General features: G+C 52.9%; 1 protein-coding gene across 13 annotated transcripts in view; it reads left to right on the plus strand.

The window, feature by feature from the left end:
• The window catches only part of MAPK8IP3 (mitogen-activated protein kinase 8 interacting protein 3), a 54,193-nt gene that overhangs the window by 15,087 nt on the left and 23,750 nt on the right, over positions 1 to 15,356 (plus strand). For 3 of the 13 annotated variants that reach the window (XM_080677859.1, XM_080677867.1, XM_080677868.1), the window contains exons 2-7: positions 1,105 to 1,225; positions 3,981 to 4,051; positions 4,340 to 4,428; positions 8,720 to 8,743; positions 11,344 to 11,488; positions 15,037 to 15,283. In XM_080677859.1, coding sequence (XP_080533985.1) covers positions 1,105 to 1,225; positions 3,981 to 4,051; positions 4,340 to 4,428; positions 8,720 to 8,743; positions 11,344 to 11,488; positions 15,037 to 15,283 — 697 coding nt within the window. The remainder of the gene's footprint in view (positions 1 to 1,104; positions 1,226 to 3,980; positions 4,052 to 4,339; positions 4,429 to 8,719; positions 8,744 to 11,343; positions 11,489 to 15,036; positions 15,284 to 15,356) is intronic. The other 10 variants (XM_080677869.1, XM_080677861.1, XM_080677862.1 and 7 more) reach the window with 7 other exon arrangements.

A 15,356-nucleotide genomic window follows, 5' to 3' on the forward strand; every position in this document is an offset into this window, starting at 1 on the left:
ATGAGAGAGAAACATCCATCAGCTGCCTCCTGCACACCCCCCACTGGGGATGTGCCCGCAACCAAGGTACATGCCCTTGACCAGAATTGAACCCGGGACCCTTCAGTCCGCAGGCCGACGCTCTATCCACTGAGCCAAACCGGTTTTGGCCTAATACTTGTTCTTACTACAAATGAAATTTCTCAATAATAGTCCTTTCTTCTACTCAGTAATACTGAGGAGTTAACAGCTCCCCCTTGGGGCTGTTGTAGGAGTTATAGCTGGTGGCATCTGTGGCAGCCAGTGCCCGTCCCTCCCCTCTCCAGAGCCTGGCTTCACAAGCCGCTTTCAGTGTCAAGGTAGCTCCTATAACCTTTCAAGAGGGTCTTTTATTTTTCAAAGAGCTTTCCTTTCATTTGGTTTGATAATAATTTTGCTCAGAAACTTAGCACAAGGACCAGCTACATTTGTAGGGCCCAGTGCAAAAAATTATTAGGAGTACCCAGGCACGCTCTCCCTTCTGGGAGCACACCCATGCCTTTCCTTCCCCCATCTTCTTCCTCCACAGGCCTGCATCTCCTCTAAACTCTAAGGGTCCCCATGAGACTTGCAACCTGGGGAGCCGTGGGCAGTGGCAGCTCGTCTTGGGCTAACCCCCTGAAACTGTCCCCAAGTCCCCCTTTTCTTTGACTCTCTAGAGAGCCAAAGCAGCCCTGCCTAGTCTCTCTCCTGTTGCTCCTTCTATCCTAAGCCCTTCTTTGTTTCACTGTCCCCAGCTTTAATAAATGTACTCTCTCAAAAAAAAAATTTAAGACTTCCAAAATTAAACCAGAAGTTGGGCCTCTTCTAAATTCAGGACCTCGTGTGACTTCCTGGATAGCTGGTTACAGCGTCATTCACTCCTCCTGCCCCTGATGTCACACGTGGTCTGTGTCAAGTTTTGCCTGAAGAGGGTGACAGGTAATGTGACATGAGGGAAGCAGGTTCTATATCGGGGAGCCCTACATTCTGGCCCTGAGCCTGGTCTTTCACTTTGGTACTTGAAGTCTGTGGCCCTTCTGTGAGGGCCTGCTGTCATCTGACCATCCACATTTATGACACCTGCTCTCTCCCTTCCATCTGTAGAAATTCATCGAGTTTGAAGATGCCTTGGAACAAGAGAAGAAAGAGCTACAAATCCAGGTGGAACACTATGAGTTTCAGACCCGTCAGCTGGAACTGAAGGCCAAAAACTATGCAGATCAGAGTAAGTAGCCAGTCTGAGCTTGAAATTGCATTGTTTCCAGACCTGCTCTAGCTGAGCAGGATGTTGAGAGCCTTTGATAAAGAAAAAAGAGTGCGAGAACCCATTGATAGCCTTATTTTATTTTCACTGTGATTCCCTCAACCATTATACTCCTGTGTATTTCTGTAATCAGACTCCAGTTCTTTGTGGAAATAACATAAATAATTAAGGCCCTTTTGATGACATAGCACTTTTGCATATACTGCAGTCTGACCCTAAATTAACACCCTGTGATCCTACCTGCCCTGTGGATCCTTGATTCTATGTGTGCTGTGTGCTGCAGTCTGTAGGCACTTTAAGCTTTTCCAAGGATAACTAAGCTGTCACTCTGCTTTGTGCAAATATCCCATTGCTCCTCAAAGTGTGGTCCCCTGGCCAGCAGTGTCAACATCACCTGGAATATTAGAAGTGCAGACTCGGAGGCCCCACCTGTCAGGTGAGGAATGACCTCAACACTACAGCCTTGTCTGCACACCACTGAGGAACGATTGCTGCTTTGTGACCTGAAAGTTGGGCCTGTTGATGCAGCCCCTGTCATAACAGTTCCTGGGCCGGGTGTGCAGCTGACCAAGGTGCCTGTAGGGACACCCTGCTCCTTGCAAGGAGAGGCCAAGGAAGGGTTTGTGATTGTTTTTGTGGTAAGAACTATTCCTTTAGTTTTCAGAAGTCTTTGTTTAAACTGTACTATGAAAGTTAAAATGATTGGTGTAATTTCAGTTTTCTGTAGTTTAAGACCTAGTTTGCTGTTTTACCTAGTTCCCTTGGGTTGGCAGGAGCTTTCATTTCTCTGAAAAATTCAGATAAAATCAGGAAGAAAAATGGTTGGATGTGTTGGGTCTACCCCTACGCCAAACCAAGACTTGAAAGCCAGTACGTCATGGTGTGTTGGTGAGTTCTGGACAACCAGCAGGCTGTTGGCTACCTATGTATAAGCATGCTTATATTTGCAAACTGGAAGCCAACCAAAAGGCCCAATTTAGGCATGCATAGGTAAGCCTTTCTATAATTACACAGACTCCTTCACATTCCCTTTACTTAGAATACTTTTCATATGTGAAACCTTTTCAGCTCTTATTGGAAGGAAAGCATGTAAACTCCAAATTACAGGTTGAAGTTGTTCATTTGGTCAGCACCACAAGTGAAGACCAGAGGAGAGAGGACATGCCTCTGGGTTCCTTCAACCGGGCAGTGGCCTACACACCTGCCCCAGGGGAGGGGTTAGCTGAGGTCCTGCTTGTGCACAGAAAGGCTGGAGCGGAGGCCAGGGGTCTTCCTCTGGCAGGGATTCTATGTGTGCTATGTGCTGCAGTCTGTAGGTACTTTAAGCTCTTAATAGGGATAACTAAGCTGTTACTCCGCTTTGTGCAAATACCCCATTGTCCCCTGACCAGCAGTGTCAGCATCACCTGGAATATTAGAAGTGCAGACTCACAGGCCCCACCTGTCAGGTGGAGAATGACCCTGACACTGTAGCCTCCAAGGACAATGCTAGGAAAGCCACACCAAGAATCATGGAACAAGAGAGCATATGGACTGAATGAGATGTTGAATAGTGTTGTTGTTAGAACAGTTTACAGCAGGAAGTGGGGAGGCAGAGAAGCTCACACACTGAGGACTGGGTGGGTGCTGGAAGGACCACCACATGAGTCCTGGCCCATGACTGTCCTGTGTCCTGTCCCTGGCTCTGCACACCAGCTGTCCCCTTTTGGTGGGAATGCAAGGACAGATTTGAAGTTTGAACAAAGGACCACAGACAGAAGGTGTTCGAGTCCAGCGGCACACTGGCTCTGTTGCTGAGATGCAGAGGTGTGATCCCTGGCTGCCACTGTAGCTCCCCAGTGAGGCCTTGGAGCAGTCAGGCGGCAGAGCATGCAGGCCAGAGGAGACCATCTGCATGTCACATCACAGGGGCTGCCAATTTAGGGGTGACACAGCTGCCAACCTGAAGGTGGTATAATCATGACTTGGTTTTTCTAGCCCTTGGTACATACGTGTAAGAGACACTTGTGTGTCTCTCATGTGTGTCAGGTGTCTTTTGCTCTTTGACACATCTTAGAGGTTACTCACTTAGGAGTTCTGCCTCTTTCCACAAGCCACTTGCTCACTTTTGGTCTGCACTTGACACATCCTGTGAGGTTTGCCTGCGTCTTCGGAAGCTGCGATGTAATTTAAGCTTAGATAGTAACACGCTCTGTGAGTGTTACCGCCCTGTATCTTTTGGTAGCAGAACTGAATAGCCTTAAATAACACAGCACACATACAATACACACATGTTCCAGACCAAGTCAGAATCTTTTTTTTTTTTTTAAATATATTTTATTGATTTTTTACAGAGAGGAAGAGAGAGGGATAGAGAGTTAGAAACATCAATGTGAGAGAGACATCGATCAGCTGCCTCCTGCACGCCCCCTACTGGGGATGTGCCCGCAACCCAGGTACATGCCCTTGACCGGAATCGAACCTGGGACCCTTCAGTCCGCAGGCCGACGCTCTATCCACTGAGCCAAACCGGTTAGGGCCCAAGTCAGAATCTATATGCTGTCATCCCCAGCAGAGTCCCTCCTGCTGCTCACGCTCCTGAGCTTCAGGTGTGTGGCGGCCTGCACCCGGCATGGGCTGGTCCTGGAACCCTAACCCACTGTTCAGTAAGTCCAGAGCAGTATGGAGTTGTGAGAATTGGGTTGTGCGGTTGACAAACAACAGTTGTGTTTTCCAGTTTGCCGGTTGGAGGAGCGAGAGTCAGAAATGAAGAAGGAGTACAACGCTTTGCACCAACGACACACAGAGGTAGGTGTCCAGCCATGACCAGCATCAGCCTCCAGCCCACACAGGCAGGCACATGTGGCGGCTTTGTGCAAACTGAATTGGTCAGGAGGCTGCTGACCTTGGCTTGCCTCCTTGGCCTTGCTTTTCCTGGTGTTCTACTGTCAAGCCTGAAAGCTCAGGCTGGTCGGACTCCATTTTCCTGCGTTCTGTCATTATCTCCATCAGAGCACAGCAAGTTGAGAACAAGAGGGGAGGCAGAGAGGCCTTGGTCAGCAGGCATCACTCACGCACCGGTGTTCTTCTCCACAGATGATACAGACCTACGTGGAGCACATCGAGAGGTCCAAGATACAGCAAGTTGGGAACAGCCAGACCGAGAGCAGCCTGCCCGGGCGGAGGTAGGCAGGGCCGGAGCCTGCAGAACCCAATGGCCCCTTATCTCATCCTGTGGACTCAGGAAGAGGGTTGTCTGGTCGGAGTGAGTGGCTTAAGCTAAGAATGCATGCTGAGATTCTCCCAGGCTCTAGAGCAGGGTGAGGGGATGTGGGTGAACCTCTGTTGGCTCATGTGGAGTCATGAAGGCCTGGGGGAAATTTTATGCAGTCGATCCTAACACTTGCAGGTTCTGTGTTTGTGGATTCGCCTACTCACTAAAACTTACTTGTAGACTCAATATCAACACCTGCATTCACTTGCAGACATGCACAGAGCAGTGAAAAATTTGAATCACCCAACACGCACGATGCCTGCTACAGTCAGACAGGGTGTCACTTCCTGCTTGTCTCAGCCTCATGCAGAGGTGCCAGAGGATGGAGACATAGGGTGCAGTGTTGTGCAAGGCACTTGGAGTCTGGACCTTGAGTGGGACTGGAAGCCCAGCTCTGGACTCTGTTCATGGGACAGCCTTAGGTCACCAAACACATCTGCACTTCATTTTCTTTTTTAAAAAATAAAGCAAATAGAATCTACCAGGATGAGTTAGGAATTAGGACTCTCATCTACTAGAGGCCGATGCACGAAATTTGTGCAAGGGCCTCAGCCACCACAGCACCCACCACAGCAGCCACCTCTTGTGGGAGCCCCTTTTCACGTCCCGCGTGGTTCAGGGTTCAGGTTCTGGAGAAGGCCGCACACAAATGAGACTAGAAAAGTATTAATTTGGGGAATATTGGGGGCCAGGCGGGAGCCCACCTCTAGTGGGAGGACTACCACTTGCTCTGGCCTTTCAATCCCTTTTATTGAGACTATGGGATACACCCATAACCTTTAGGCAGGAAATTCCAATAACAGAAATTTACATAGGAGAAACAGAGGTGGAGGCTGCTTCAGCTAACAATGTTTCAACTAAACAGTGAGTGATTAAAACATTTAAGGTTGTTGACCAGCCTTCCCAGTTTCCTGTCCATGTCTTTCTATTAGTGGGACAATGATTGGTTTCCGGCAACCTCTGCCTTGGCCCTCGCCGTGGCTTCATCTGGAAGGTTGTCCGGAAGGATGTCCAGTCTAATTAGCATATTATGCTTTTATTATTATAGATTATTATAGATGTGAGCTGTGTACTGTATATGCACCTATTTCTCTGGGAGTAATGGTTCAGTGTTCACTAATTCAGTGTTCATGGTGACTTTAAAACTGATCCATTAAGAATCTTGAGAACTGACTGTATGTGGGTGGGGAAAGGGTTGGGGGACACCTCAGTGACTGCCAGGCGGAGCTATACTCCTGCTGCTGGGCAGAGCAATGCCAGTGCCAGCAGACTCAGAGGCCCTGGCTTGTCTGAGCTTAGGAGCTCAGTGCTGGTTTATTAGGGGAGTGGGGAGAGACCTGCAGAGGCCCAGCTCCTTCTCTGTCTTCTGTTCCCTGTGGTCAGATAAAACCAGACCATGGCCCTCCAGGGAGCAGATTGTCAGAGATCTCCAGGGTGTTGCCAGCTTGAGGGAGTTGGCCCATCAGAGACCAGAATTGTTGACCTGGGACAGGGAGTTTGGTACCATTGTTCCAAGTCTCCAGCCGTCAGGAGGATGGGCCGAGGTGGGAATACCAGGCCCCACAAATTGTGCTGAGCCATTGGTCCATTTCCAGCCGTGGCGCCTTGTTCCTGCAGGCAAAAGCCTACAGCCCTAGTCAGGTCACATATAGGCCTTATCGGCTACAGAAGTTTTTTTGTCCTGCCTCCTTGGTGGGTTATGTCTGTAAACAAGTAGACTTAGGTCCTTCCTCTGTGGGCGTCCTCAGTTACTCTCTGGGTCATTGTGGGCACAGCTATTGTGTCTGTATTGGCGTCTTCAAATGTGAAAACAGAAGTATGTAGTATGTGTGCGAGCCTCGTGGGGCCTGGGAATGGTGGCCATCGAGGTTGTGCCCAGCATGGTGCTAGACAGTTGTGCAGGACAGTCTGAGCTGGGGCATCTCCAGTGCACACTGGGCATCTGGCCAGTCCCGAGCTGCAGCATTCTGGAGCCTTCAGGCCATTTTCCCACCAGCTTTCTGCAAGGCAGGAGCCCCTCGAAGGTCATGCAAGATAGGCCTTCAAGGGGCACTTTTCCTAGGAGCCACGGAGGTGTGACCTCTGAACTCAGGACTTAGAGGCCATGAGCATCTATGGTCCTAAGTCACAGTGGGCAGCACTCTGGGCTCCAGGGTCACTACAAAAATAGATATTCTTGGAACCTTGGGATGATGTAGGCTCGGCCTAAAGCAGAAGCTGCCCATACTCCACAGCTGGGCCCTGAGGGCCCAGCTATCATCCGGGGCCATATCTGACCTCTCATGCCTCCTCTGCATGGAAGAGGTGCTGTGATTGCAGGATGGGCTGTGCTTTCTGTGGAAGTCTCCATGTGGTGGAGCCAGGGCCTTGTCTGGGAACCTGCTATCAGTGTGTCGTGTGGCCCATGGCCCTGAGAAGAGTCTGGACGAGTGTGGCTCTGACCCTCCAGTTTCCTTGCTTCTCAGAGTTATGGGAAGCCAGCAATCCCCTCCCTAGAGAAGCCCAGCCCCGTGGTGGGCACTGTCCTTTTGGACATGCATGGGTGGCTTGCAGAGTCCCCTCTGAAGCCCCTCAGCAACTCTTGAAGGTTGTGTTGGAACTCCTCCTCCCCAGGTAATTAGACCAGGCTGGTCATAAGAAACCCCTCATAAGAAACCTGTTTCATAAGGCGGGTCTTTGGGTCTCCTCTGTCCATGCGGCCAGTTCAGATCCTGCTGCCTGGCCATGGCTGCTTGTAACTTCTGGACGAGCGGGGCCTTTGGAGCCCAGAGTAGAGAGCAACGCCCGTGGGGTTAGTGCATGCAGGAGCTTTCTCCACGCCTAGCTGTGGCCTGCGGGCACCCCTTCATTTGTAAAACAGACCCACTGGCTGTTCAAGGGAGGTTGAGGCTCTGGTCCAGATTTCTGCACACCTTGTCTCGATCTGATCCGCTAGAAGGGGATCGCTGGGGCCCAGATGTGCCCATTGATCGCTGTCACCTCCAGCCCTTGGCGCTCTCTGTTAATAGACTTTCCCTAGCCAGAGTTGCCACCATGGCAGAGAGATGCCTGCCATAGAAAGAAGGTGCCTGGGGCTGCCAGTCGCAGTCCTGCTGAGGTCTCTTCGCTGTGGAGAAGGGCGTTCTCCTGTGGGGGAGTGCCTGAACAGCACTTGTTTGGGAAGCATGGCGCAGGAAGCAGAGGGGTGGGGCCGTGCATTGGTGTCCCGGTTGCCTGGCCAGCCAGGTGGAGGCATTTAGCTTCATCACCAGCCCACTGTTGGTTGTCGCAACAGTTGTAGGGGCTCCCGCCTTCCCTGCAGCCACTTCTCCCTGGCCCAGACACTTGCTGGGAGCAAGATGTTCTGAGGGACATCGTGTGTGTCTGACTTTGCTCCTGGACCTGTTTCCAGGTGAACAGACCTGGATGGCAGCCACCGCCTCGTGTTTTTAAAAAGAACACTGGTGGACATAGAGAAAGCCTGAGCCTTCTGTCACAGTGCTGGCTGCCGGCCTTCGTGGGGCTCACGTCGTCAGACATGCCTTTGTGACTGTGCTGCAGCATTGATAGGTTAAGGGAAGGCCCTGCCTATCGCCCTGGATCCCTCTTCTCAGGGGTATAGCCTCTCCTGCTACAACTCGGCATCTTTTGGGGACATATGTGTATGTCCACCCAGGTTCTTCATTCAGACTCTCCAGCTCCCACCATGAGGGCTCACCTTAGTGCTGGGGAGCCTCTGGTCACCCCTGTCCCCAGGCAGGCATTTTCCTTTACTCGTGGCTTGGTTTCCTGGATTGTGTGTCTTTAGAACAAAACTCAGTGTGTGCTTGAAACACCTGGTTCAGTCCATGGACATAGGCATGTGTGGCTATGCGCTCCGTCCCTGCATACCAAGTACACATGCGTGCTGAGCCATCTGGAGAGGACACGTGCCCACCGCCCTGTGCTGACTACATGTGACCTGCTGCACAGGCTTCGTTTGGGGCCTTTATCCATGCTGAGGGTCAAGTGTCTGTGTGTCATGTGTCTGTCGTATGTAGATGTTTGCGTGTTTCAGCATCTGTCTCGAGCGTAGAGTGGGTGCCTGACTGTGTCATCGCACACGTACTCTGTGTGAGCAAATGTGCAACTGGAGCTCCCTGAGGTTCTAACACTGTCTTCTTGTCTTGCTCTCTGTGCTGTCACTGCTGTCTGCTGGCCCTGTGTCTGTCGCTGTCCCACAGTCCTCGTCAGTCGTGGAGGAAAAGGTAAAGCCTGTGCAGTGTTTGCGCTGTTGAGCCAGGCGCTTAGGGGCCTTTGGGGTTGGGAGAGTTTGTAATTAAGACGCTGGTGGTTCTTAATTATAAGCACAGGCGGTTCCTGGGGCCACTCAACACTTCTGCAGCACGATTACAGATCACAGCCTCCTGACGGGGGGCGTTTATAGGGTCACGACACTGAGGAGGCAGCAGATTGGCCCAAGATCCCCGATACAGCCCCAGAGTAGATGCTGGTACCGGGACTCCACTCAGCAAACATCCACCCATCCACAGATGGGGCCGCACATCCAAAGCCCAGGGCTGGCATGTGGGTGGGGCCGAGACCCTGTGCTCTGGTGTCAGAGCCCTGGGCCCAGAGCCAGGGGCATGACTATGACCCACAGATAGTGTGACCCCCTTGGGCTAAAGCCTCTGAAGTGGACAAGCATAGGCGTCTCCTGAGGGCACTGCAGGATGTAATGAGAGGACACACTGGCCAAGCTTCAGACAGGGCTCTGGCTTCAGTCAGCAATGCTGCAAGTACTAACCTGGCTCAGAGTAGAGCCGTTTGCGATTCTGTGGAGAATAACAAGGAGATGATCAGACAGAATTCCTGGTGATGATTTCTGTCGGGGGAAAGTGGCTGTCTGTCTCTGGATATAGTGTGTGTCTGCACACAGAGCTGTGGAAGCAAGTTATGGACAAGTGTCCCCGTCCTTTAAAGCAAGATGCTCACACTCTGTCCCTGCTGTCACCCTGTAGCATCTGGTGACAGCCAGGATCGAACTTGTCTGGGGCCAAGGGACCCATTGTGTACATTTCACCCAAGGTCAGAGCCAGCAGGAGGGGCCCAAGAAGGAAAAGTGGGCAAAGGACAGGCTGGGAGCCCCTGAGGGAGCAGATGGGAGTTGCAGCCCATCCGCACCTGGCTCCACCCCTCCAGGGCTGTGCTGAGCATGTGGCCAAAGCTGCCTTCCCAGGTGCCTCAGGCCTTGTGGGTTGTGTCAGAGCCAGAGTGAGGGCTGAGCTGTGGGCCACTGAGATCTTGATGGATCTGCAGACTCAAACCTTCCCAACTTAACGTCTTCCTTAGGATTTTTCAACTTTTAAGTGACATGTCCGAGAAAGCCTCCTGGGTCACAGGTGAGGAGGGCTGTGTGCAGTACCTCCTGAGAGGCCTAGGCCTGAGTGTGCCCCTCTGCATGACTCCCACAGGCATCGATAGCCCAGTCCCTGGGGAGCACCTGCTCCTCTGGTTCTGTCCCTGCCCCTGTGGTACAGCCAGGTCCCAGCAGGTCCAGGGAGCCTGCTCTGCAGAAAGCAGCATCTTCCTGAACAGGATAGGAGCCAGCCATGGAGGGGACAAAGCAGAATGCGCCTCACAAGCTCTGTGTTTCTTCCTGCATGCGGGCCCCAGCCAGAGAGACCCCTGCCCAGAGTTGGACTTTATGAGGCCGTCTACCCGGCCATAGTCAGTTCTGGTCAGCGGGGGCTGCTCTGCTCCCCTCTTCACTTGTATCCACCAAGCACCACAAGGAAGCCGTCATCTCTCTCCAGAATAGTCTAGCCTCTGGACCCAGCTCCTTGGACCCCTTAGGAAGCCCCCCACCACCCCTCCAGCATCCGTCTCTGGGGATTGAGCTCTGAGCATGAGAGGCTGTGGTTTGAGGGACTGCAATTCTTGACCTAAAGAGCTCTGAGCAGCATGGGCTCTGTGGATGACAGTCCCTGGGTGCAGTGTGTCTGTCCTGGGGCAGGGCGGGAGCTGGCCTTGTCTCCACCACCTGGTGCCTGACTTGAAGCTCCCATGGAAGAGGGTCTCTGCCCTCACCGGTTCTAAGGCCCACGTAGCGTCTTCTCGCGGACAAGCCCATGTCAGGTGACCTTGAGCTTCACTCTACAAGTGCAGGCTACCAGACATCCCGTTTCCTAGTGTAGCTTTCGGTGCCAGTGCTCCATGACAACAGGGACAAGGCACCGAGCCAGAGAAAGGTGCCCAGGGGACTGCAGAGGGGGTGACCCAGCAGAAGGGCAGGCCTCTCTTACTCTGTCCTTTGTTCAGGCACTTTTTGTCTCATGAACAGACAAAGGAGTAGGGGAGGGGCCACGTAACAGGGAACAGGGGCAGCAAGAGTTGTTTTTTTCTCACGGGCACCATGCTGTGAGTCTGGGCTCCACATAAGGAGACCGTCATTGTAACAGTTGCCACTCCCAGGAACCGTCAGTGCTGGCCATGATGCTGAAGGGCCCTTCGCTGCTTTGGGGTGTCTTAGTATACATAGCATATGTCTGTTTAAAATCAAAAGAACTAAACATGGTAAGTCACAGTGGACAGGGAAGTATTCCATGGGATCACAGTGAAGCAGAGATTCCCCTGAAGGTGCACATGCCTATGATTAAAGAGTGGCTTGTGGATAGGGGGGGCAGGAGGTGTGATGGGCTTCCCAGAAGACCACACCCTGCCCACAGCGGCCTCTCCCTGAGCCAGGCAAGGGGTGTCATGTAGAACCGCTCTGTGCAGGATAGGCATCTGCATGTGCAGAGTGGTCAGTTCTCATTTCATGAGCCACCATCTGACCGTCCGCTTCCTGTCCTCCCTCACATTTCAGCAGGAAGGAGCGCCCCACCTCTCTGAATGTCTTCCCCCTGACCGACGGCATGGTACGTGCACAGATGGGGGGCAAGCTCGTGCCTTCGGGGGACCACTGGCACCTGAGTGACCTCGGCCAGCTGCAGTTCAGCTCCACCTACCAGGTTTTGTAGCCGTGCTGTGGAGTGAGGGTCTTCTCTCTGTCGCCCCATGTCCATTCAGGAGTCCAGTCTTCGCATACAACCCTTTGCAGCTTTTCCTGGGTTAGTGGGACCCTTCCCTGAGGTGTGACAACAATGGAGAAACTGGACCAGCTCAGGAGGGCATGGTCTTGTATTGGCACCTACTAGTCCAGGCCAACCCCCCTGCAGTTACAGTGGCCCATCTGTTAGGGCTGAGTTTGGCGACCATCCCCCAAACACACCCCAAAGTACTCATCTGCGGCCAGCCCTGATGCCAGCCCAGAGTGCACTGAGCTTCTGGTATCTGAGGTTTACATAGCAACCAGGAGTCACAGGCCAGGAGGCAGCTTCTCTTCTCTGGGCTGTTTTCAACCCCTGCACATGCCAATGGCTTCTGGCTCTCTGAGTTTGAGAAGCCGACATCCTGGGTGTGCACAGCTAACCAGGGGATGCACCCCGGAATGGGGAGCCCTGAGAAAACTAAGGGCAGGAACTTCCCATGGCCCATCACTCGTTCAGGGTCCCTGGTCACTTGCAGCCCATTTTAGTCTGAGCTCAGCCTGTCTGGCGAAGGCAGGCTGTGGCAGGACAGGACATTGACCCCCTTGCCAGGTAAGGATGCCACCCTCAGGTGTGGAGAGGTGACCCTGGGGCTGGTGAATTTCCTGCAGAGGCTATCGGAAGACACCTGCAGGAGGCATCGGGCTTTGGTATCTGGGCAGGGTTGGGGTATGGACATGGGGCCCAGATGTCCTGGAAATTTCCTGCCTTCTGTAGCTCCTTGCTGACTGTGCTCACCTCTGAGTGCCTGGCTTGCCTGCAGGAGACAGCTTCAAGCTGTGACTCCACTGGCTTCTACTTTTACTCCTGGGAGTGAGCATGTTTCTGTGACATTTGACCCAGGCGCTCACCTGCCAGTTTGGGGCTATCCTGCCAGTGGGTGGGGCTGTGGGGTCCCAGCTATCCCCACCATTCAGGCCAGACTTGGCCATGTAAGCCAGCTGCTCCCACTCTCACTCAGCTTGCAGCTGGGGCTTCCCAGGGAGCTCTTGAAGAAGCCATTGGCCTCAGAAAGCCTCGGGGCCCTTGCACTCCGGCCTCCTGGGCTCCGTTTCTCCTACCGCGTCTGAGCCAGCGTTTTTCTCATGACACCTTTTCTCTCTCCTCCTATGCTGTCTGACACAGTCTTTCTCTTAATCAATCACAGTGTTTTATGTTTTAGTTCTTAGGTGTGTTTTATTTTTAATTTTTTCAAACAATTATTTAAGTTCTTTTAATTTCATGTTCTAGGTTTTAAAGTTTTTCTAATTTCTTAATTTTGTTGTTGTTTTTGTTTTGTTTATTTGTTTTTATGTACTGTATTTTCAGTGTTTTAACCAAACAATTGTGGCTACTCATGGTGAGGAAAGACCGCTAAGAGTTTGGGTCTTTGCATTTGGAGGTCACTGCTACACGTTGATGTTTAGGAGGTTGAGAGGTTTGCCTTTAGGTAAGTGGTGGCCAGGGGGAGTGTCCCATGGGTAAGTGGTGGACCATAGGGTAACGGAGGAGCTAAGGGAGCTTGGGGGAGTCCTGGTTTGTCGCAGAATTTCCCATAGTGATTACCAGGGTCAAGGAGACCCACAGAAAAACCATAGACACAAGTTTGAGAGTCGCAGGTAGGCTGGGAAACGTGGCCGATGCGGAAAGTGGCTGGAAGGTGTGGTTCTGTGAGAGGGGCCTCCTGCACCTGACCTCACTGGTCTTCCTGGAATTTCCACAGTTGGTCTCCTGAACATTCTCGCGAGTGCTAGCGCGGGACCTGGTGGCAGCAGAGTGCCCCTCCCCATAGGACGCCAGTGCCCCTGATGTGTAGAGGGGCAGAGCGCCTGGGGAGCCATCATAGGAGCTTTCAGTGTGCGTTGGTGCTGTGAAAGGAAAGGAGTTTTCCTTCTCATTTGGACCCTAAACTGTAGAACCCGAATCCTTTTTGAAATGTATTAACAGAGGCACATCTAAGGAGGGTGGGACAAGCCCTCAGGTAGAGCTTCTCCCCTCTGCACCTCAACTAGCAGGGCTGTGGGGCTGTCCTGTGCTCTGTGGGATGTGGAGGGGCACCCCCAGACTCTACCCACTCCATGCAAGAGCACTTAACCCCCTCAAGTGTCGCCAGATATCACAGGCGTCCCCTGGGGACATGGCCTCCCAGGTCAGAAAACCCTGCCCAGAGGAGGATTTGGAACTGTGATTCCTGGTAGAGAAGTCTCGGGAGCCTGTTAGATGAAGCTGGAAATTGCTGTCCCAGGGAGAGGCAGTGTCCTGCCCTGGGCCTGGCTGGAAAAGATAGATCTCAGAAGTCTCCAACCAGCTCTGGCTCCTGGTCACAGGCAGTGTAGGTGGGTCCCAGCATTCATCCAGCTTTTTGGAGCGAGCGGGACACCCCTTCATCAGCCCCTCCCCAGTTAAGAAATTCCCTTGGAAGTGTGCCCTCTGGAGAAAACGTGTGCCCTGCCACTGTAGGGCAATGGATGTGCACCATGAGCCGCCTCTCAGCCACACCCCCACTCCAGGAGCTTCAGCCCTCCTGAGACCATGCCCCTTCTCAGCACCATGAAAGGGGGGACGGGCCGAGGGGAACTGCTGCCCACAGGCTGAAGAGAGGCTCTGGGCACCTGCTCAGGGTGACTCGGTTATCGACAGATGAGTGGGGGCTATTTTTATTGCGATTGTCCAATGGTCCCATTAGGGAAGACTGCAGGAGAAGTGTTTGTTCCACATCCTATATTGATTCAAGTGGAATGTGTTCTCTCCAAGAAATCCTTAAGGTTAACAGTCTATTGTAGATGTTAATTACCTGGTCTTTTTCACCCCTGGGACATTTTGGGGGTGTCCCGTTTTGTGGAAATGGAATTTCAGTTTGTACTTGCATAGATATCTGGAGTAGACTGTGGTCCCTTTGAGCTGTGGAGGTTGAGCATTACATATCCCCTGGTGTGTCTGATTGGGAGGCCATGACAACCAGAATTGGGGAGGTGTGCACCCCTTCACAGCTCCTGACTAGCCAGGGTGGGAAGCAGGATACAGGAGTGGGTGGGACCAGGAGCTAGCCAGTGCCAAGCAGCAGAGTGAGAACTGGGTCAGAAGGCCTCCTCCCTGGCCCCGTTAGAGCCCTCCGCCCACCCTGAGCTGCAACTTGTTTCTGACCACCCACTGGCTGCAAAGGGTTGCCTGCCATATCTGTGTAGCTCCATGTCCATCACATGCAGCATCATCGGGGAGCGTGCAAGCAGAAAGCCCCCATTTAAACCATTTACGTAAGGTGGTGGCTGCCTCCGGAAAGCCAGAGGCCTTGGCTAGATGAGCCACGTGATTAGGCCACGAGGAATCGGCCCGACGGGAGAGCAGGGGTCTACCTGTCCCTTCCAGTTCGGATGCTGTTTTGTTATGGTCAAGTGGCAAAGAAGCTGAGCGAGGGGGCCTCATCCAGAGCCCTGGGGCGGGGGAGGGGGGCCTGCACAACGAGCTTCCCCTTTTCCTGTGTTTGGCCCTAGTGTCCACACGATGAGATGTCTGAGTCGGGCCAGTCCTCAGTGGCTGCCACGCCCAGCACCACGGGCACCAAGTCCAACACACCCACGTCCTCCGTGCCCTCGGCCGCAGTCACACCCCTCAACGAGAGCCTGCAGCCCCTGGGGGATTACAGCACTGGCACCAAGAACAGCAAGCGGGCTCGGGAAAAGCGCAACAGCCGCAACATGGAGGTCCAGGTCACGCAGGAGATGCGAAACGTCAGCATAGGTACTGTGACTACCAGGCACTCCCTGGGCTGGGCAGGGGCGCAGCCACCATGCACTTGCCACCTGCTCTCCTG

Source organism: Plecotus auritus, assembly GCF_963455305.1.
Source record: "Plecotus auritus genome assembly, chromosome: 7".
Classification (NCBI taxonomy): domain Eukaryota; kingdom Metazoa; phylum Chordata; class Mammalia; order Chiroptera; family Vespertilionidae; genus Plecotus; species Plecotus auritus.